At 33.3% G+C, this 23,721-nt stretch overlaps 1 protein-coding gene across 8 annotated transcripts in view; it reads left to right on the forward strand.

Moving 5' to 3' along the window:
- The window catches only part of GLRB (glycine receptor beta), an 86,099-nt gene that overhangs the window by 47,365 nt on the left and 15,013 nt on the right, over window positions 1–23,721 (forward strand). For all 8 annotated transcript variants that reach the window (XM_014844092.3, XM_070504957.1, XM_070504955.1 and 5 more), the window contains 4 exons: window positions 8,539–8,768; window positions 8,876–8,958; window positions 10,512–10,652; window positions 15,563–15,715. In XM_014844092.3, coding sequence (XP_014699578.1) covers window positions 8,539–8,768; window positions 8,876–8,958; window positions 10,512–10,652; window positions 15,563–15,715 — 607 coding nt within the window. The remainder of the gene's footprint in view (window positions 1–8,538; window positions 8,769–8,875; window positions 8,959–10,511; window positions 10,653–15,562; window positions 15,716–23,721) is intronic.

The following is a 23,721-nucleotide window of genomic DNA, read 5'->3' on the forward strand; positions in this document are numbered from 1 at the left end:
GTTTCTGATGGGAATTTGTTCATTGCAAAATAAATGATAGAGCTATAATTATTGTGATTGAGTAATTGAAAATGGAAATAAATAGGTTTCAAAGATACTTAGCTTAATATAGAGCATTTGAACGCCAATAACTAGCAATTATATAGAAATGCTGATAAAACATTAACCAAAGCATACTAATGAATGAGCTTTTATCTTTTAATGAATGTTGAACTCAAACTATTAATTTAACTTGTAAAATTTTAAAACATTCTTCAAAGATATATGAGCTTGCTGCAACTTGAACTATACTAGTACGTAGTTACCTAACTAATAGGCAAACCTCTTTGAAGCCCTTTCATAATGAAATGGTAAGACATAATGACTAAGAGGGATACAACTAAATAAGCAATTTCCAGTGTTTTGGTGATGTTCATTGTAATATAACTCTGGAGTTCTAAAAATAAAATTTAAAAAGGATTACAGTAGAGAGTTGAAGCTCGTGTGGGGTGTTGAGCTTACACTAGTGCAGCTGAAAGCAAGAAGAGCTCAGGAGCTGCTCAAAAACCATTTTGGCTCTGTTTCAAAATTTGTGACCTAGAAGTGCACTACTGTTGAGAAGAATTATTGGCCAATCAGCACAGTACAGAGCAAACAATGAGTTACACTATATGTAGAATTTTATTTTGAAGCAAAACATACTAATCACTATTACCAACATTATAAAATAGTAATAATAACGTAAAGGATATATCCTAATAAGATAAAATATTTGTTAGTCCTTAATATGGCCAAGTGCCATTCATAGACTTTATATATATATATATATATATATTATCACATTTAATCCTTACGAAAACCCTATGTTGTTTGGTGTATTATTATTATTTCCATCTTATAGATAGGCAACTTTGTCCTCTGTTCGAGTCTTAGTCCTCTGTAATCTTGCTTTGGATATCCCACTCTACCAAAAATGTTTTTGCTAAAATCTTCACTGGCTTTCTCATTTGCTGAAAGTATTCAGTTTGATTGTACCTGACCCTCTATGGCACTTGCTGCTCTTGACCATCTTAAAGCTTTTGCCTCTTTAGTTTGGTGAAATCACATTTCTTCCTCCCAGTCTTCTACCCTACCCTTGAAATGCTTGCTTGTTGCCCTGAATTCCTACTCTAATTAGTTCTTTTGGACAAACTCTCCATTAGTCTTGATTTTTGGGGTTGTGTTTTCAGGGTTCATTCATGTCATAACATGTAACAGAATTTCATTCCTTTTTATGGCTGAATAATATTCCATAGTGTGCATATGTATATATCACATTTTGGTTATCCAGTTATCTGTTGATGGACATTCGGGTTGTTTATACCTTTTGGCTATTGTGAATAATGCTGCAATGAATATGGGTGTAAAATTATCTGTTGGAGTCTCTGCTTTCAATTCTTTCAGGTATATACTTGGAAGTGGAATTTCTGGATCATATGGTATTTTTATGTTTAACTTTTTGAGAACAAAAAATAATTTTTAAAAAGTTAAAAACATACATATAATGAGGACATGTCACTGATTTATTTGACTCATTAATGTGGGATCCAGCAGGATACAAAAGCTGATTCAATGGAGAATTTAAGAGACTGAAGCGAAAGAAAGAATGCTGAAATTATGGGGCTGCCACATGGGCGAGTGGTTAAGTTCGTGTGCTTTGCTTTGGTGGCCCAGGGTTCACTGGTTCGGATCCTGAGTGTGGACCTAGCATGGCTCACTAAGCCACGCTGAGGCAGCATCCCACATAGCAGAACCAGAAGGACCTACAACTAGAATATACAACTATGTACTGGGGGGCTTTGGAGAGGAGAAGAAGAAGAAAAAAAAAAGAAGATTGGCAACAGATGTTAGCTCAGGTGCCAGCATATTTTTTTTAAAAAAAGAATGCTGAAATAATTAGATACAGACTTGTTAATGTTCCACAGGGCAATAAAGGCATAATCTTTGGGAATATTTTTTCTACCTGACAGAAATCATTTGCATCTCTACCAGACAAAAATCATTTGTAATTCATCAATTTTCTATAAGTTATCTAATTTTACAGAGTCTGGGCCCTAATCAATAGAAAATGACAAGTCAGTTGTACAAAGTTATATCTTCCTAGAAAATCCTGCAACCCTTAGGTAGGCTTGTTAGACACTGTTTTGGTATAATATTGAAAGGGCAGACACTAATCTTTTTGTCTTATCTCCAAATTTTAGAAAGATTTTTCCTAGCTTCGTACTTATTTCCTTTCGTTTTTACTATGTTTTGTATACACTTTTTAAAAGTATACTTTATTTTTTAGATTTCACAGTACAACTGAGCAGGAAGTACAGAGTTCTCATGTACTCCCTGCCCACACCCTCCAGCCTCCCCCACTATCAACATCTACACCAAAGAGGTGCAGTTTTTACAATCCATGGACCTACATTGACACATCATCGCCTAAAGTCTGTAGTTTACGTTAGGGTTTGCTCTTGGTGTTGTACATTTTATGGGTTTTGCAAAATGTATGATGACGTGTATCCACCATTATACTTTCATACAGAAGAATTTTACTGCCCTAAAAATCCTGTGTCCTGCCTGTTCATCCATCACTCCTCCTAACCCCTGGCACCCACTGGTCTTTTTACTGTCTCAGTAGTTTGCCTTTTCCAGAAGGTCATATTGGTGGAATCATGCAGTATGTAGCCTTTTCAGATTGACTTCTTTCTCTTCGAAATATGCATTTCCATTTCCTCCGTGTCTTTTCATGGCTTGATAGCTCATTTCTTTTTAGTGCTGAATAATGCTCTGTGGTCAGAATATACCACAGTTTATCCATTCGCCTACTGAAGGACATCTTGGTTACTTCTACATTTTGGTAATTATGAATAAAGCTGCTATAAACATCCATGTGCAGGATTTTCTGTGGGCATAAATTTTCAAATCCTTTGGGGGAAATGCCACGGAGTACAATATGGCAAAAGTATGTTTAGTTTGGTAGGAAACTGCCAAACTGTCTTTCAAAGTGGCTGTGCCATTTTGCATTCCCACCAGCAATGATGAGAGTTCCTGTTGCTCCATATCCTCATTTGCATCGTTTGCATTTGGTGGTGTCAGTGTTCTGGATTGTGACCATTCTAACAGGTGTGAAGTGGTATCTCATTATTGTTTTAATTTGCAATTCCCTGATGACACATGAGGTGGAGCATTTTTCCATATGCTTATTTGCCATCTGTGTATCTTCTTTGGTGAGGTGTCTGTTAAGATATTTGGTCCATTTTTTAGTGGGGTTGTTTGTTTTCTTGTTGTGTTTTAAGAGTTCTTTTGTATATTTCTTGGTCTTGCTTTTAACTTTGACCTTTTCACCCATTGCTCCAAAATCTCCATCTCTTGCTCTGGCTTCTTTTCAGTGATGAACCTGATTATTTCTGCCATTTTCTGTATTTTGATATTTAGTGATTCTTTTATGTTGTTGATGAAACACGTAAGAAGTAGTGATTTTTTGCCTCTGTAGTTAATCCTGCCCTTCCCTGACATCACCACCTGGCAAAATTCTGCCCACTCTCTGAGAACCTCCTCAGACTTGCGTTCTACAGCCTTTCTGGATTCCCGGTGTCTGAAGTGATCATTTCTTCTCTCAACAAGAATCAGCACCTTTAGAGTCCTTACCAATTATTTCCTTACTTGTTTAATCAGCACTTCCTGAAGGTGTGGACCTCAAGTTTTTATCCCTCTCAGGCAGTAGCTTAGGCCTTTGAGCATAGGAAGCCCTTAATGCTTAACTATTGAATGAATGAACAAATGAATGAAGAAATGTTTAACAGAGCACAGCAAAACTGATTGTTAACTGAGTCTCTTTTGTAAATGTTAAATTTAGTCTGGAACATAATTACTGGTAGATGTTTTATTTTGGTTAGTCCATAAAACAAGTTTGTCATTATTAATCAGTGTGTCTTAAGTTGGTGAAATCTGAATAAATAGTCCAAAAATCTCACCTTTATTTTCTAGGACTGTATTTTATTGATCTCTAGATGGCTAGCAACTGATACAGTGCTTGACCTCTAGCACACACAAAATGCTTTGTAAAAGCTTTTGAAAAATTAGTAAAATTAATGTCAGTTTTAATGTTTAGTAACCAGTTAAAACTTCGAGGTAGTACCTTTACAACAATAGAAAAGGAATACTGTCAATGGTAACTGTTGGCCTTTTCCAAGTGGTAAGAATAGAGATAATGATAATAATGTTAGTAATACAGATAATGAAATTAGTTGACTTTTTTGTGTCCTCCCTTTGTGCCAGATTTCATGCTTTAGGTACAGCATCTCATTTAATTCTTGGGCATAACTGGGGGCTCTTTTTATTGACAAGGAATTTGAGGCTCAGAGAGGTTAAATAACTTGCCTTAGGCCACACAGCAGGACATAATTGGACTTGGACTTGTTTAACTTCTATGAGACACTTCAGGTCTCAGTATAGATGTCAATTCACTCCGTTACTTTTAACTAATCCTCAGAGTCTAGATTAGATGCCCTGTTGCAAACTGTTCCACTTTCCACAGCCTTTGTCAAATGTTTTTATAGTTTATTGATTGTCAATATCCCCTACAGTTATTTCCATGAAGTCTGGGAGTATTCACAGCTGCATCCTTAGTACCCAGACAATGCAAAGGAATATATGGGCAATAAATAATGTCGGAAGTGAATGAATGAGCCAATCTGTCAATTACCTATGGATTTAGGAGGAATTTAAATAAATGTTTTCTGAAAGTATATGATGTATCTGTGGCTGGATTTCCAAGGATAGAAAATGGAATTATATTTATATAGGAGGTACTAAGTTAATTTTTTATACTGAGTATTTTATTTAATTATCACATTAGGATATTAATAGTCCTATTTTTTTATATGTATCTTAAGAAACTGAGCTCAGTGAGGTTAAGAAACTTGCTCAGGATCAAAGCTTCTGAGATTCAGAGCTGAGATTTGAATCAGAACTTTATATTTCCAAGTCCATTTTACCAGGCTTTTTAATTTGATTAACATAATTTTTGGAAAAATTATTTATGATGGTTATATGGAATAAAAAGGATGTTGACTATAAATTAAAACATTCTTATATCATTTGTAATTTTTCCCACAGATAGATTTTATTTTGTCAAAGCCTCTGATACTATGTTGGGCTTTAATCAGCTTTCTGCTGATTAAAACTCGTTGAACTTAATAACTGATAAATCATGTAAGTGTCTTCTTGGATTGTGTGGAAACATTGGTTAGACGTCAATGAAAAATGACCTTCACATGAAGAAATACTATTAAGATTACTATAAAAATTTAAAAAGCAAAATAATTTCGCTATATAATTTTAGATGACTTAACTATACCATTTGGAAACAGGTAGAACATAGAATAGTGGTCCCAAAAGAGTGTGTGCATGTATGGAGATTTTAAGGGGAATTCAGTATCATGCAGGCTTAATTTCTGAAGTTCCACCCCAAACGTTATAAGATGGCTTCTTTTTTAATTATGCAAAAATATGCTAATGTTAAAAGTTTGCATTGTTTTAATTCTTGTCAGATATCTTGAATAATATCATAAAATATTGATAGAATGTTTTTAGAAATTAATTACCGAGAAGCAAACCAGCATACATTCCAAAAAGTAATTGTTTTGGTCTAGATAAAGAATACCAATGAGGTCTTAATATTTATATCTCTATACATGTATGTAACATTCTATTACTGATATTAGGCTAAAATAAAGCATCTTGATTCTGAAAGCCACATTGGAAAAGTTGCTCGGGAGCTTATTCAAATAATGCTGAAAAACTCTTATCAGGTATATGACAATCTCTCAACCGTTATTTTATTTATTTTTCATCCATCCCTATTTCTGGAAGGGTCTTGAGGTGTATAATAATAATAATAATAACAAAAAATACAATGAAGTTACTGAAATAGGACTAAATGTGCAAGAGTCATACAATGGTAGTCATACCAGGATATGAGAGAGAAATTGTTAATTCAGTTGGTTATAGGATTTAGCTTCCAGTTCCCTGGCTGCCAGACAAAAAGAAAAACATGATGAGATACTTAAGTCCTACTTTCCTAATAGGAAGCATATAAGGGTATCAGGAGAGCATTTATAGTATAAACTCTGAGGAATAGATGTATTTTCATGAAGCACCTAGACTAAATATGCCTAGCAAATAATAAATACCTGTATAATGATATTATAGTAATATATATATGTAAACAAATGAAAAATTAAAGAATGAAGAAACTCATCTTGTTTATTTTTGTAGAATGGTCATTGACCAAAATATTAAAGCTGTGGGCCATGGCTTTAATAACAAGTTTATAAAAGATACTTAGGCAACTTCATCTGCTGACTTTTTTATACTGACCTTTGATAACAAATTAAGGACATAGTATTTTGTCATAGTATTGCGAATGTGTACTTTAAATACAACAATTTAAAGATGTAGTTTTTTGATGATTTACCTTGGTAAGACAGTATTTAGAGAAGGTAATATAGTAGTTTTTAGTGTAGATAATTTTAGAAGACCCGTAATTTTGGCAGATCATTACAGGAAATCTTTTTTGCAAATAATTTGAAATTGAATACTGTTGAGTGCTCAAAGTAATGTCAAGTGGATATTAATCATCTGCTTTACCTAAGGTAGCATCATTGTTATTTTATTAGAAATTGGTTGTATTCCTTCTTAAGTGAAGCGCCAAGCATGTTTGCGTGGATGGGATAAAACCTTAGCCTGGAAGCAGCGTTGTGTCTGCTGGAAGCCTCACTGTGTGAGGTAGATAGGCTTTTGTCTTGGACAGTTGAGTTCATTTGTGTAGTTGTCACCATCACAGTTGGATGTGAAGTAATCACTAAATGAAGTCCCATTACAAATTTTAAGATATGTGTATATTTTGACAAAAAGTTCATGTAACTGTGTAATGCAGGTCTACATTTTCTAGGGTTTTAGGCCTCCTTTGTTCTCTCCTTGATTCCATGTTCCCTTGATTAGAAAAATGTTATCTTTTTTTTTCCCCAGTGATGCAGCTATGTTTAGTGTCAGCTCATATAATCTTTAATTTATTTGACTTTGGCTCTCCAAAACCATCTGCATATGATTTTTAAGAATCAATTTATATTGTATGTTGAGGTTTTTATAAACATCAAGTTTAGAGTAGCTGCAAGATGTAGGTAGATTAAATCTGACTTCCCTGTCTGTACTTCAGTAAATGTATATTGTTACTACCTGCTTACCCTTCTCCAGTTACGCCACTGAGTCGGAAGATCAGAGGAGAAAGTAAATTTCCCAAGCTTTTCTAGAGTCACTGCTCCTTGCTTATGCTTTATTTTATAATTTAAATATATATAAATCATGTGCATTTAGGTTTCCTAGAAATGTATTAGGTCTTATTATTTACTAAAAGATGATCTATCCCTTTTTCCTGTTTAATTATTTGGATTTTGATTTGAAGTGTATGATCTAATTCATCTTGATCGTGTCAAAAGACTATGGATAGATAGTATTTTGTGAATTTTGAGTGATTGAACATAAGGAAACTGAAGCCAAATACAATTTATGTTGAATACTTTTGTGCATATTTTGAGTTTGATACATAAAATTAAAATCGAAAGACCTGAGCATGATCTCTTAATGCTGAGTTTGACTGTATATACTAACAAACCCATTTGTGTCAGAACCCCATTTCAGTGGCAAATATAAAGTGTGTTAAGGTATTAAACATGCCCCTAGGTTCACATAATCTTAAAATCTATATGTCTTGATATAATTCAATTTTTACAAAGGTTTAAAATTAAAACTGTTGTAGCTAGGGATAAAACTAAAGTGAAACAATCAGCTATTTAGTGGATTTCAAAAGATTTTTCTACCATAGTTGAATATAACATAACATTTACAAATTTTGCATGTACTCTCATCTGTTTTGCATAATTCAAATCTCATTTGACTAGCTCATTCTCTCTGTAATCATTTACATGTATGAGTGGTCAAGGATAGGTTTTCTTTTTCCTTCTCAAGAATATACACATTATATATGTTATATGTAATGTTATATGATATATATAGTTTTATATCTAAATTATTTTTGTAGTTTGCTACTTAGTAAAAGACAAGTGAAAATATTTTCGCTTGGCTTCTTATCTATTTTTAACTAAATTTTACACTACTTTTTTGGGGAAAATAATGGTAATATTTAGCAGTTCTCATGCTTTTATGATAACACCAACTAACCAATTGGTATAATTGGTGTTTGTGTAAATGTAAAGCAATTATTGATAAAGTTATATTCTGATATTTGAACCAGCAAGTGCTAAGGAAATGTGTGTGGAAAGGGATTCGAGAGACACACTTCTTTTTATATTGCTGATGGAGCTCTTAGTGACAGAGCTCTTGTGATCCTAGTGATGTTGGAAGAGCAAAAAGTATTTGTGCTGCTGATAAGTGAAAGCGTTTTTATTCTGGTGCTGAAAACATTCTTAAAAATAGCAATAAACACACCCATGCACACATATTTTTTTCCAGGACTATAGAGTTAACATCTTCCTGAGACAAAAATGGAACGATCCCAGGCTGAAGCTCCCCAGTGATTTTCGGGGCTCAGATGCACTGACAGTGGATCCCACAATGTACAAGTGTCTATGGAAACCTGATTTATTTTTTGCAAATGAAAAAAGTGCTAATTTTCATGATGTAACCCAGGAAAATATCCTCCTCTTTATTTTTCGAGATGGAGATGTCCTTGTCAGCATGAGGTACTCTTTTATCTTTAATATTTGTAGATTTATATTTTCCTTTTAAAATCAGTATATCACAGAGAAATATATTAAACAACTTCTAAGACCTTTGTTTCTACTTTCAGGTTATCTATTACTCTTTCATGCCCTTTGGACTTGACCTTGTTTCCCATGGATACACAACGTTGCAAGATGCAACTTGAGAGCTGTATGTAAATGAGACCCTAAGTGACTACAGAAATAAAAATGCTTAAAATTTTTAGGCAATACATTCTACTAATATCTTAGATAACAATAGTAAAACTAATGCTTTTGATTATAAATAGTTATTAGAATAATTTATGTAGGGAAATTATAGTTATTCTTTTTCTGTATGAATTTGTACTAAGATAGATCCTTTTGGTACTAGTCTTTGATTTCAGTTAAGTGGATGTAGTTGTACACTTCTAATTTATTCCAACTGAATTAGTGATTCGACAAAGTAAAGAAGAAGATGATATTCTAATAATTTTTCTGGGGTTAAAACCACATTTTCAGAGCAGAAAATTTGGAAAATATTGAAAAATATTCTCTAAATCTTACCAAGTATTTGTTTTTAAATAAATGTAAAAAACCCATTTTTTTACAAAATTGGATTTTCTATATTAACATTGTTTTCAGTTTATAAAAGATGCACTAGGTGTATTAATTGAAATGATTATTTATAAAATAATTAATTTTCTATGATGCTTACCTTTTGAAATTAAAAGTAGGAAATAAAATTTGAAAAATTAACGCTAAGGGAAGAAATCTTTAGCCTGAATACCTATATACCATGACCTATTTCTGCAGAGGGTAAAGAATAATAACCTTGTAAAATGTGTTACATATACTTGCTAGATGATATGCTTTAAAGTTACCTAGTGGTTATTTGTTGGTTTTTTTCTTTTTGCTTTACTGACCTGGATCCTAAATTTGAATAATTTGATTGCTTTCTAACTGTAAAATCAGATTTTACGGATGTCAGTGTATGTATGTATGTTTGTGTATGTGTTGTGTGTGTGCGTGCCTATGTCAATATGTATTTGTATAATACATTCCATCTTGTATTTACATTCAGTTCTATTACTAGATGCACTCAAATATTGCTTTAGAAAATGCATGTACTTTAGAGTCGGATGGTAAACTACTATCTGCTGTAAAACCCCGTAGGATCCTTGAATTGTAGCCACATTACCTAAGGCCAAAATGTGTGGCTCAGGATGCTGTAATGATGTCCACTTGATGGACTGTTTTAAGGCTCTCCTGTGGCAATGCAACTCCTTAAGGGAAGTTGGTAGTTCTTTCTTCAAAAAAAAAAAAAAAAAAATAAGTATTTTGGTGCTCAAGTTTCCTTAAGAATTTTCAGGTAGCATATTCATGGTTGTAAATACATACATTCAGAGAACTAGTATCACTTATTTAGTTCTTTTTTATTGATGACAGTTTAGAATTCTGACATACAGAAATGTACTATTCCATGATACTCTAGGGTTTTAACTATTTGCAGTATGCTAATTATTTCAGCTTGTTCTTTCTTTAAGCCAATTATGTGTTAACTTTTGTGCTAATGTTTTCATTAGTGGCCATAGATTTTACCTCTTTACATTTTACAAAAAATTTTTATAGAAAGGGCCTCATCTTACCATTTCTATGTTTAATATTTGGATCATTAAAATATTAAGAAAGGATTAACAATTATATTTCAAACTAATATTTTTATTTATTTACTTTTGTTTATAGTTGGTTACACAACTGATGATTTACGATTTATCTGGCAGTCAGGGGATCCTGTTCAGTTAGAAAAAATTGCCTTGCCTCAATTTGATATTAAAAAGGAGGATATTGAATATGGTAACTGTACAAAATACTACAAAGGCACTGGTAAGTAAATTCTTTAAATTAAACAAAGCTAAGTGCTATTTGAAGGATTCACTTTAATATTAATATACACTAAGGACAGAATAGAGGAAAACTAGTTAAAAAATAAGTTCAGTGTTTATAAGTAGTTTATCTTTAAATTCATATATTTAAATCTTTCATAAAAGTACATCCAGTAAAGTTTTTCTTTTAATTTTTTATTAGTAGATAGTTTTGCTTCTCTTTATGTACTTCTGGATAAAAAGAGGTTGTCAATTTTTTGTTTTTAGTAATATGAACTCTCCCAAGCAGTGGTTTTCTTAGATATCGCCAAGAAATTCTACTTCTGGCAAGATTCAGTTTAAGGCCAAACATTATGGATATAAACAATGTAGTCTATATATATGTACTCATCTGTTGTCTTTGGGGCAGTTATTGGATGTTGGTTGACCCATATTCTTAATTTTAAAAAGTATTGATCTTTATGCTGTGCAGAAAGCAATAAGCATGTGAAATAATTGAACATTAGTAAATATTCCTTGTATTATATTCATGGCCTAGGTTATGGAACAGCCAATTATGAAAAGCTCAAGAAATTAACCTCATTCATTAAGTTACATCAAGCTTTGCAGAAATGAAAATACAGTATTACTGATCAATACTTTCATAGTATGATTAGTATTCAACCTTTGAGTCTCTACTGGTAGTTATAGATTATTGAGCGTTTTAGATATTAAATATAGTGTTAGTTCCTTTAGCAGTGTAAAGAAAAAGATGATTGAATTTTGATCATTACAGTCATACTAATGACTAGTTCAACTTGTAAATTACCACAACATTGTAATTCTTTATCAGTAAGTAAATTACAGCAAAGATATTCAGGAATAAATATAATTAAAGTTTAAGTTTTTTGCAACATTTATGTTGACTTTACAAAAATAAAAATGTATAGTGTAATTGTGTAGAATTTAGAGAGATCAGATGTTTGAACTAAAATGCTGCCATCATGACATCATCAGGGACAAAATAGAATTTAAAATATTCCTGTTGATATTAAAATGAGAGGTAGCATGAATGTTTGCATATTTACAGTGTTATAATGTATGCAACACTAGGCAACTTGGAGATGAAGTTAGCTCAAGCATCTGTTGTTCCTGACCTTCAAATGAATTAACAGATTATATAACATTTATTTGTAAATAGTTCCTTCTCTTATAAAGCTTATAGTATATTAGGACAAGAGAGATAATAAACAAATACACTGCTAAAAGAATTATCAAGTTTTTTAAATGGAAAAACTGAGAGCTCTTAAAATTTGACCATCAAAGTTCTCAATGAAGAAGTCATAGATATGTAGATTATTAGATATGGAAATGATCTTAATGATAAATCTGAGCCAGCTCCTCTATTTACCACAAAAATAACTGAGATGCAGGGTGACTGAATGATTTATTGAATGTGACCAGGCAAATCAGTGTCAGCCATGGTGCTAGGCATAATATTCCTCTTTGTACTCCTCATTCAAATTAAGGAGACTGAGTATAATTTTTAGGGATTTTTCCAACTCACATAGTGTAGGAAAAAAAAAAACACCATGAAAGCCAAGAAAAGTCCTTTTAGGATTGTTGTATACAAACATACTTAGTAGATGGTTTTTGAGTTCTTGCTATATGTTAGGCATTGTTTTAAGTGCTTTGCAAGAATTCTATGATTTAATCCTCACAACAATCCTATGAGTTCAGTACTTTGTTATCTCTATTTTACCCATTAGAATGAGGAAGCAAAGACAGTTGCTCAAGACATACTGTTAGTAAGTGATGTGTTGGGATAGTGAGTCTGGCATCGTTACACCACCTGTGGAGTCGGTCCTATTATACTTTGAAAATAGGTACCCACATCCAGGTTATATGCTGAACGTTTGAAAATGAATAGTCTCTAAATTGTTTTGAGAAATTTGAAATACCCTCTATTAATGTTTTTAACTTCATCTAGAGGTGAAAATAAAACAGTAATTTTATTTCTAATTTATGTGTGATAGCACTGATAATCTGGAGGTATTCATTTTTTCACCTTTAGGCCCTACATGTAAAAGTCTCTACTTGGGGGACTCTGCAGTGAATAAAAGAGATCTTTGCCCTTTCATAGATTCATATTCTATTATGGTAGAGAAGTAAATATAAGTCATTTCAGTTCTAAGAAGGAAATAAGAAGATGTGCTGTGGTAGACAGTATTTGGGGAATTACTCAAGATTTATGATAAACAAATGTTTCGTAGATTTTTTTGTGATTTTTTTGAGTTATTGTAAATAAGTCACGGATATCTCATTAGCTACAGAAAATAACAAGAAGACTTATGGCTAATATAGTAATAATTGGCACTTACTATGTTTCAGTAAGCATGCTTTATCAGCATTGACGTGAATCATATGAATATAAGTAAAACATTTTAATATTTGGATAATATTTAGAAAGGTATTTAGGAAAACAGAACATTCAAAATATGTGGAATGCTTAACAATGTAGAATAGTGGAAAAGATATAGAGAGCAACATATATAAAATGATGACCAATGATTTCTTTAATTTGTACAGAAATAATTAGAAATAATGATTCGGCTTTAACTTCATTAAAAATTACATTTTTTAAATAATTGTAGAAATTGCAAGGGTGGAGAAATGTATACAAAAATTCTTAAATTGGAAACCTGAGGAATAATAATGAAATAAAACCTCACAGGAAATAGAAAGTAAATTGAATTTGCCAATGAACATTTATATCAATTAGCTGCCCACCTGCCTCTCATAAATGTAACAATACCAGGAAAAGACCAAGAAATGTTTCTCATAAAAGTTTATCGAGCAAATCTCTGTAATATCCAACCATGTATTTAACGCTGAATGCATCCACGTCTTGGGAAGCTCCACTCGCTTGTGGGTGCCTTCGTTAAGGGATTGGTGGAAACGTGCTTCAGATTACAGGACTCAGGTTAGTGAGGCTGTCATTTAAACATTGCGGGATGGAATACAAAAATTCATTTTAAAGTGAGCAACTTTATAGTAAATCGTTATACTATTTGTGACAACTTAGGCTACCTAAAAATACAAAATAAGCACATGTATGTCCTCCATTTTGTGTGCACTTGGTGAATATAAAATTAAATTGAGTAAATGATGCTATTACAAAATGAGGTACTTCAGAACCACTTTTAGGAAATATTGTGAGCTGTCTTAATTGTGGCGATTGAGTTTATTGTGGTAATGAAAGATTATATTTTGGAAATTTTGCACATGATTGTTAGTTAGAAACATATGTTCTCGTTTGTCCGGGCAGGAAGTTAAGATGCGTGGTGGGGAACTGGAAAGGGAGGGAAATTTGTCATTGTTTTGCCTTTCTTATATTTTTAAAACCTGTGCACAATTGAAATTGCCTAGTTTTAATGAAATTAAATTTAAAATTTAATGAAATTAAAATTAAAAGAAAGACACTCTACATTTCTTGTTTTATGATTTAGTATGGAAATATTTGACATAATTAGAATTTACTTCAGTTCAAATCAACTATTTATTTTTGTTACATGTTAGCCCTAATATCTTTCTAATCTCTCAGAGGTATCAATGATTATAATCCACATTGGAAAAATGATGGGTTTCTAATCTAAGTTATTTGATAAAAGGATGTGAATGGCCATTCTTTTATTAAGACCCTATGGTTTGCAACCATTAATGAATAAATATGAAGATTATTGTAGCATCAGAAGTATATATATTCTTCCCAACTAGGAAAAATAGATAAAAATAACTTTTAAACTCTAAAATAGTAAAGAGTAATATTGTCCTTTTCCCTGTAATTATTGCGTTTATTCACTCTTCATTCATTTATTTGTTTCAACATTTTAAGATAATTATGTACAGTGTAAGCTGAACACACTTGGAAATATTTTAACTTTTTGGTATGTATGCATAACCTTACTTTTGCTGAATGGTAAATGACATTTTTATCTAAATTAAGCACTTCAGGCATTATTTTATTTGCTTTGCTAACTGAAAGGATCAAAACGTTTTAAAAAAATTCTCAAACATCTGGAAATGTCTCTTTTATTCCAGTGCTAGAAGAATATTTGTGTCACCTATCTTCTTTCTCAAGTCAGCGAAGGCTATTATGAGGCTGCTCATAATTTGTGATTAATTTGGGAAACCAGCTGATGTCATGGCAGCTCTAGAATTATGCTGTGAAACAATTTCTGCTTTTGTCTCAGCTTGTGAAAATGAAGTCTTTTCTCTCAATGAGAGGATGTTTGAGGGCCCGGAGTGGAGGAGGGGAGAGGATTGAGAGAATGTCAGAAGTTTGTACTTTATAATCTTTTATCTATATAGATTGAAAACACTTATTTCTTATCCTTGCTAATGTTTACCTCCAATAGTTTCTTAATTGTTTAAGATTGAAATATGCATGTGAGTTTTTGTAGAATGCCGTCCATTCTAGATAATAAATGGTACACGTGGCTGAAAAATTTTACTGACGATGTGGAGTCCAGGAGTGTTTCTCTTTAGACTTGTTCTACTTTGATTTACTACTCCCTGTATGACTCCTTTAGATCATTTGCTCTGAGGGTACCCCTGGGTAATGAAAAGTTTAAGTTCATTGCAAATTCTCTGAAAAATAGACTGGAAAGCCACGATACTGACATAGTGGAGCAGTACGTAGTGTCTATTTCTCAATGTCATAAGGAAGCTGCGAAAGGTCAATGAAACAGGTCCCGTAATGTCATCCTTTTAGATCATATAAATTATATATATTTACAGGAAAACTGTTTTTATGGAGTTTCCTTTGTGAAATTGCCTTGAATAGAAGTGACATAATTTATAGGTGGCTTATTGCTTTTTGCAGTTGTATGTGGGTGAGAAGCTCAGACTTTTCATGTTTGTTTCTGAAAGGGTACTACACGTGTGTGGAAGTCATCTTCACCCTAAGGAGACAGGTCGGGTTTTACATGATGGGTGTTTATGCCCCGACCCTGCTGATTGTGGTTCTCTCCTGGCTTTCCTTCTGGATCAACCCGGACGCAAGTGCTGCCAGAGTGCCCCTGGGTAAAGTGTTTCATGCTTCTCTCTCATGTCAGGAATGTCTTATGTCTTTATATAACTAACAATATAATCAACTCTTTTGAAACAATGAGTTTTGGGATTGATGGCAAACTTTTTTTGTTTGTTTTTAGACTTTCTTCAAAACTTGACTTTGAACTAGATTTTCTCAATGTTTATGCACTCTATAATTAAACTGGTTTTTCTTTTTTCCTGTCCTCTGGATATTTTAAAGTTAACCTGTCCTACTTTGACTCTCATGAAATAATTATTAAAGTGATTTTCACAGATAACTAAAGTCTAAAATCCCCAATAGTGCAAACTTAAAAACAAATAACTATTTTGATGGAAATCTTTCTAAATAGTATTATATATTATCTCATACTCTTAACCAGGGAATATGTAATATAACTTATCTTCTTAAAAATGACTTAGCTAGGCCCCATGGCCTGGTGGTTAAGTTCACGCATTCCACTTCAGCTGCCTGAGTTTACAGATTTGGATCCTGGGCTCGGACCTACCCACTCATCAGCCATGCTGTGGCAGAAACCCACATATGAAATAGAGGAAGATTGGCACAGATGTTAGCTAGGCCAAATCTTCCTCAAGCAAAAGGAGGAAGATTGGCCACAGATGTTAGCTCAGGGTGACTCTTCCTCAGGAAAAAAAAAAAGACAACATCATTTTCCTAAACATCAATTACTGTGTACTGTATCATCAGGAGTGGCTAGAGAGAGCAAGGGCTGGTTATTCATTTAATAAAATTTGTTATTTTTAATGCTATGTGACATAGAAACATCATTAGCCAAACTCGAACGCTGTGTCTGCATAGGGGTTAAAAAGTCTTTGCTTGGGGAAATATTCAAGAGTACTTCTTATGAGTAAAGTGAATAAACTTCAAAATAAGGACATTGTAACAACAAGTTTTGCTTGGCAGGTTTTCAAATTTTTCATTACTTTGTGCGTGTGTGTGTTTTCTGAATCTCACCTGGAATTTATGTAGGTAACGCTGGGATACGTCTGACCTCTTGGTGACCTATTGGTTGCAGCATTTCATTTTTAACTCCATCACAAAGGCCTTGTGCAAATCTCCCTCCTGACTAATTGGAGAAGTTAAATGAAATACAGATTTTCAAGAGTAGGACACTAGGAAAGAAGCAATAAAAATGACAATTTTATCTGAATAAGAAATTTGGTGGTTTACATCTAATAAAAACTACAAAGACCAAATCTATATCTTAATAACCAAAAATGTGGGAAATTTCATCCTAAGGGTTATGTATCTGTAATGAAGACAATGACAACTTATAGATTAATTCCTTTAAGAGATGAGAATTAGCAATGTGGTGTATTGTACTAGGAATAAAACACCCAGAAAACATACACTTGAGTTCTAAGACTTGTCAAAAATATTATATACTTCCCGCAAATAGCCAATTTTTTTGTTTGTTAGAAATATCTTACTCTCATGGAGTGATATAAATTGAAATGGCAGGCTTCCAAGGGTCCTTCAGAGACAGCCCAATCCCTGACATATCCTTAAAGGATTTTTCTCTATAAATCCTCATTCATTGTAGGACTTCTGCTATGAAGTTCCTAAGCTGTCACTTAGCATCTGGCAGACCTGTTGTATGGAGCAGAAAGGTTTAATGGTTGAAAGTCAGTCTCTAGAGTCAAACTTGAGTTTGAATTCCAGCTCTGTGCTTACGGGCTGTTGACAACCTGGACAACAAACCGATCTAACCTCTTGAAACATATTCTGTTTACTCTGTTGAAATGTCAACAGGGATGAAAAGATATTCAAGGGGTTACTTGGAGTATTGAAAAAAAGAGAGTAAAGCCCATATTACACATTTGGGAGTTAGTTGTATGCCTCACTTTTTTGTTGCTTTTTTACACTTTACCAAGTACTTTTACACATTTTGATTCAACAGATATTTATTGTGTGCCAACTATGTACTACGTAATAGTCAAGAATTTGGGGATATAGTTAATAAAGTAAATAGCTAGTAAAAGTTAATAAAATAAATAAAAAAAGAAAAACTCTTAGCCTTAATAAGCTTATATTCTCCTGGGAAGAAACAGACACCAAATAAGTATACTGTATAATATATAAGATGATGGTATAGGGATAAAGAATTCAGGCCTGCTTGTCAGGAATTGCCTCAGTGAGAAAGGGATATTGGATAAAGACAGGATAGGGTGAAAAAGTGAATCATCGTGGTTGTATAGGAAAGAGTGGGCCGGGATAGTGATCATCAAGGGCAGCAGTCCTGAGGCAGGAGCATGCTTGGGGTATTGTGGGAACAAAGAAGACCAGTGTGACTGGAGCAGAATGAGTGAAAGGAAGATTATCGATGAGGTCAGAAAGATAACAATAGTGAGGCGTGGGCCATGTAAGGTCTCCTAAGGAGTTCTGATTATTTTGGCTTTTATTCAGAGTGAAATGTGAAGTCCCTGAGGGCTTTTAAGCATGATCTGATTTAAATTTTAACAGGTTCCCTTTGCCTGCTTTGTTCAGAACAGACTGAAAGGGGGCAAGGATGGAAGCAAGGAGAGCAATTAGGGAGCTGTTTTAATAATCCATGTGAGACAATCAGGGTGGGGCCAGAGGGTGGTAGCAGAGGTGCTCATAAGCAGATGAAGGATATGGTAGAGATAAAGAGATCTGTAGATGTGTTGTATATGGGATTTAAGAAAGAATCAAGGCTGACTTCAAAATTTTTTTGGTGGGGAAACTAGAAAGATGAAATTTCCATTAACTGAGATGGCAAAAACTGCCTGTAAAGTAGCTTTGAGAAAGTGAGCAAACCAGGAGCTTGGTTTTGGACATGTTAAATTTGAGCTGTCTCATAGGTAGAGATATCCAATAGGCAGTGGGATATATAAGTCTTGGGTTTCTTGGAGAGATCAAGCCTGGAGGTAAGAATTTAAGATTTGTGATAATATAGTTGATCTGTGCAGCAATGAGACTGGAGTGTAGGTAGAGAAGTCTAAGGGTTAGACTTGGGACTGAGAAGATGAGGAGCAACCAGTATGATATGGTTTCCTAGAAGCCAAGTAGAGAAAGTATTTCTAGGTGAAGGGAGTGATCAACCAAACTGCTTGCAAATCAAGTAAGGTTAGGGCTAAAGATTGCCATTGGATTTATCAGCCTTGAGGAATCACTGGTGTCCATGACAAGGACAGTTTCCATAGAGTGAGGAGAGGCGGAAAGCCTGATTTAAGTGACTTCAAGAGAGAACAGGAGGGGAGGAACTAGAGACATCCAGTATAAAGAACTCTTAGAGATTGTTATGTTAGCTGTAAAAAGAAAAAGAGAATGGGGAAATAGCTGGTTGAGAATAGCAGTTGAAAGCATTTCTTGTTTCTGTTTTGTAAGGTGGGAAAAATCATACCATGTTATTTTTGGTAGAAAACAACCAATAGTGATGGAAAAATTGAGAGATGTAAGAAGTGCAGGAGCAGCATCTTTGAGACGTGAAAAGGGATGAGATCTAAGAAATAGAGAGATTGGCCTTTGCTAGGACAAAGTGGATTTGTCCCAGAGATCAGCAAACTCCTTCTGTAAAAGGCCAGATAGTAAAAATTTCAGGTTTGTGGGCTGTATGGTTTCTGTTGCAACTCCTAAATCAGCTGTTATAGTGCTAAAGCAGTCTTAGACAATACATAACTGAATGAATGTGGATGTGTTCCAATAAAACTTTATTTATAAAAATAGGTGGTGGGCCAGATTTGCCCTGTGTCAGTTTACTGACCCCTGGTCTGTAGTATCAGGAGAGAAGGCAGAGTGTATGGGTGTAGACAGAGATAGGTGAGTAGATATGGTAGTAAGGGCTTGCAAATGATTTTGTTTTCTCATTGAAATAGGACACAAGATTATGAGTTGCAAGTGGGATAGAGTAGTATTGTGGGTTTGAAGAGAGAGAGAAAGCAGTGGATAGACAAGGGAAACACGTTATACATGGTAGGATTATGGACTTCTTGAGCTTAGTGATTATAAATTTCAAGTGAGATCAGTCAGCATGTTGGCATGTTTATCTCTAGCCACACTAATTAAACAAAATCTAGAGGATAGGGACATATTTATGTTTTTGAGATTTATCTATATTGTGACTTGTATTCATATTTTGTTCTATTTTATTGTTGAATAGTGTTTGATAGTATGAATATGCCACAGATTTTTTTTCCATTTAGCAATTGATGGACATTAGGGTTGTTTCCTGGTTTTATTATAAAGAATGTTGCTATGAACAATTGTGTACAAGTCTCTGGTTGGACATATGTTTTCTATACTCTTGGGTAAACACCTAGGAATGAGATTTCTGGATTTTAAGGTAAAAGTGTATTTTACTTTTATAAAATACTACCATAGTGTTTATCAAAATGATGGTATCATTTTGCATTCCTACAAGTTGTTTCACATACTCCCCAACACTTAATTTTCTTGCTTTATTGTAGTGGCTAGCACCTCTAATACCATGTTGAATAGAATTCTTGGTAGTTGCCTTACTCCTGATTCTAGGTAGAAATAATTGAACCATTCACTGTTGAGTGTGGCAGTAGCTGTAGATTTTTTGTAGCCATCTTAGGTTGAAGAGGTTCCTTTCTCTTTCTGGTTGGCCCAAGTTTTTTATCATGAAGGACAAAATTTGATTTAATTTGCAAAATGCTTTTTCTCCATATATTCAAATATTTAAATGAATTCCCTTCTTTATTTTGGTGAATTATGCTGATTGATTTCTAGTGTTATATGAGTTGCAAAAATTATTAGCACAAAAAATGTTCATGATGTTCACTTTTCCTTTTAATGTCTGGCTGTAGTGATAGCCCAGCTTTTATTCCTGATATTGTTCAATTGTAAATTCTCTTTTTCTTGATCATGCTAGCTAAAGGCTTATCAATTTTCTTGATTTTTCAAAATATCAGCTTTGATTTCATTTATTTTTTTCTAATTGTTTTTGTTAATTGATTTTAGCTTTTTATTGTTTCCTTTTTATTTACTTTCAATTTAATTTGATCTCTTTTTGGTGCTTAAAGTGGGAACTTGGATAATTGATTTTAGATCTTCTTTTCTGAGCATTTAAAGTTACAAATTTCCCTGTAAATACCACGTTAGCTGTAATGTACAAATTTTGATATGTTGTATTTTCATCTTTTTTCAGTTAAAAATATTTTCTAATTTCTCTTGTAATTTCTTCTTTTGCCCATGGATTTGCTTGATTTCCAAATACTTAGGATTTTATAAATACCTGAATATGATTGCTTTCTAATTTTGTCTGAGAATAAACTGTATGATTTCAATCCTTTTGTTTGTTGAGACTTTTCTTAATGGCCTAGACCAGCATGTGCCTCCAAGTAACCAAACCATGTGCACTTGCAAGGTATATTTGTCATTATTGAGAGTAGTGTTTTGTAAATACTAGTGGAGTCAAATTGGTTGATAGTGCTGTTGAAATCTTTTATGTCTTTTGTCTAGTGATTACAGCTGTTGGTGAGAGAGTTGTTAAAATCTCCAACTATATTTATGGAATTATGCTTCAGGTATTTTGAAACTCTATTATTAGGTTTATACATATTTATAATTTTATCAAAAAAGAAAAATCATATTACTGACTTAGATTAAATTTCAGGATGTTCAGTTGATATAGCTATTTTGACTCAGCATATCTTTCTTTTTTCTACTCCCCCCCCAACATTTTCCCAAAGGATTACAAAAAATCAGTTTACCAATCTCTTCTTTTTATGGCCCATAATTTTTATTTTCTAAAAGTTAGGAGGAAAATATATAACATAAAGTAATTAATTTGCCTAGACTCTTTTTGGCTTTTTAAAAAATCAGTTGTGTATTCTAGTTTTATTTTTCTCTCAGTCTCTTTTTGATTTACTTTTTCCATTATTAACAAACACCAAAGCTTCCTCCATGAAATTTAGGTAAAGACTTTTTGTCTTTAGTTATTTCTTTGAGTAGGAAATTAACTATGCCAGTAACTATGGCAGTACCTTTCTGTAATACTCTAAGTAAATTATTCTATAACACTCCCTTTTCCTGGTACATAAAAAATACTTGAGTTTCTGCTAAAGGGATTTTTTTTTAACAAGGAACTCTCAGTCATAAATGTAAAAAGATTCATAACTCAGGTCACAATTCAGACCGCTAGTAGACCGCATATACATACTTTTCTTTCTTATTGTGCTCTTTTCTTATCATCTAAAGCAGTCGTTCAAGGATTAAAAAGACCTCTTTCAAAAATGTCAATATTTTTTCCCAAAATGTCAATAGATATTTTTCGATTGCCATATGATAGTAATAGTTTTATTTTCGTTCGTTCTTTTTTTTTTTTCTTGTGAGGAATATTGGCCCTGAGCTAACATCTGTTGCGAATCCTCTTCTTTTTGCTTGAGGAAGATTGTCACCGAGCTAACATCTGTGCCAATTTTCCTCCACTTTATGTGGAATACTGCCACAACATGGCTTGACAAGCAGTGCTAGGTCCATGCATGGGATCCGAATCTGCAAACTCTGGGCTGCCAAGTGGAGTGTGTGAACTTAGCTACAATGCCACCAGACGGGCCCCAATAGTTTTCTTTTTAGTATTCTTTGATTAAAGCATTATGAAATGATAGGCTGATATAACTTAGGGGTACTTCCAAATGAATTTTCATTTTATTCATCACGATTCCATATATACAATTTGGTGAATAGTTTATCTCAGTATGAGATAAGAATTAGTTGGAGTTTAGACGGTAGTTGGTATGTGCACACTTGCAATTACTCCTTGACCTTCTCTATGGGTTCATGGCATTTGTTAACAGAAAATGCCATACTATCTCTACCTTCCATTTCTTTTCCTTTTTTCACCCTCTTTTTCTTTCTTTCGGTTTTTATTTTCTAGTTTTTGGTCTTCCTTTTGTCATCAATACATTGCTAGTGTATATGCTATGCATTGTTTGGCAGATTTCTCCTCTGAGATTGGTTAACAAGACATCTCATAGTCAATCAGAGTTCACTATAAAGAGTGGTCTTTTGAATAATTGAGATGATTTTATCACTATAAAATTCTTCATATTGATTAGCTAAATAACTTTTTCTTTCACCCTGAATTGTTTATACAGGTTTTTGTTCAGTTCAACCTTTTTACATATTAATACTCTAATTTATATTATTGTTAGCTTTACCTTTTAATAGATGTAGACCTCACATCTAGTTCTAAGAGATATATGAATTTTAAGACATTTTCTCTGATTTGAAATCTAAACTTGATGTTATTTGCTCAGATTTCTTATTTTAGGATGAAAAAAACAAATGGATGTTTTCTGTTTTAACATGATTTCCTGAAGATTAGGCTCATGATTTCCAGAAGATGTTCACGCCTCCTCCTCCTTAACTTATCTCCATTTCTATTCTTACATCTTTGAAATGATAAAAATCTTAATAGAATAGACTACCATGCTTTTTTAACTTAATGTCTGGGATTATAAATACCTCTCCTTTCCCCCCACATCCATTAATGTTGTATCCTTCTGTTAAAAAGGCAATCCCGTCTCTGTTCCTTTAATCCCCTTTTTCTGACACTCGAGCATCTTTGCCTCACAAAGTCTCCTTTTTCCACTTGACCTCCATCTGAATGTTATTGACTAATCCTTCTTTTTAAAAAAGTTCTCAAGTGCACTGTGCTGTATCATGGTCATCTGTTGTGTGTTTCTTGGTCTTTATCTAAACTGACTCAGTGTTTTCATACCCAAGTCATCATCTTGTCCATGGTCTCCTCCTTCCATTTTTTCAGTTATTCTATTCAGAACTTTGTCTCAATCTTTCCCTCCATCCTTTTGTCAGTAACCAAGTCTTTTAAAATGTTTTCTCCAAAATCCTTCCACTTTGATCCTCTCCTTTTCAATTCCTTATGCTTTGTTTCTGCAACTACAGTTTTTCCTTTTCAGTCTATTTTGTATATCGCTACCAGAACAATGTTATTTAAACATTCTTTTGATAATGTCATTTTTTTCTCCCC

This window comes from Equus asinus, chromosome 3, assembly GCF_041296235.1.
Source record: "Equus asinus isolate D_3611 breed Donkey chromosome 3, EquAss-T2T_v2, whole genome shotgun sequence".
In the NCBI taxonomy this organism is placed as follows: Eukaryota; Metazoa; Chordata; class Mammalia; order Perissodactyla; family Equidae; genus Equus; species Equus asinus.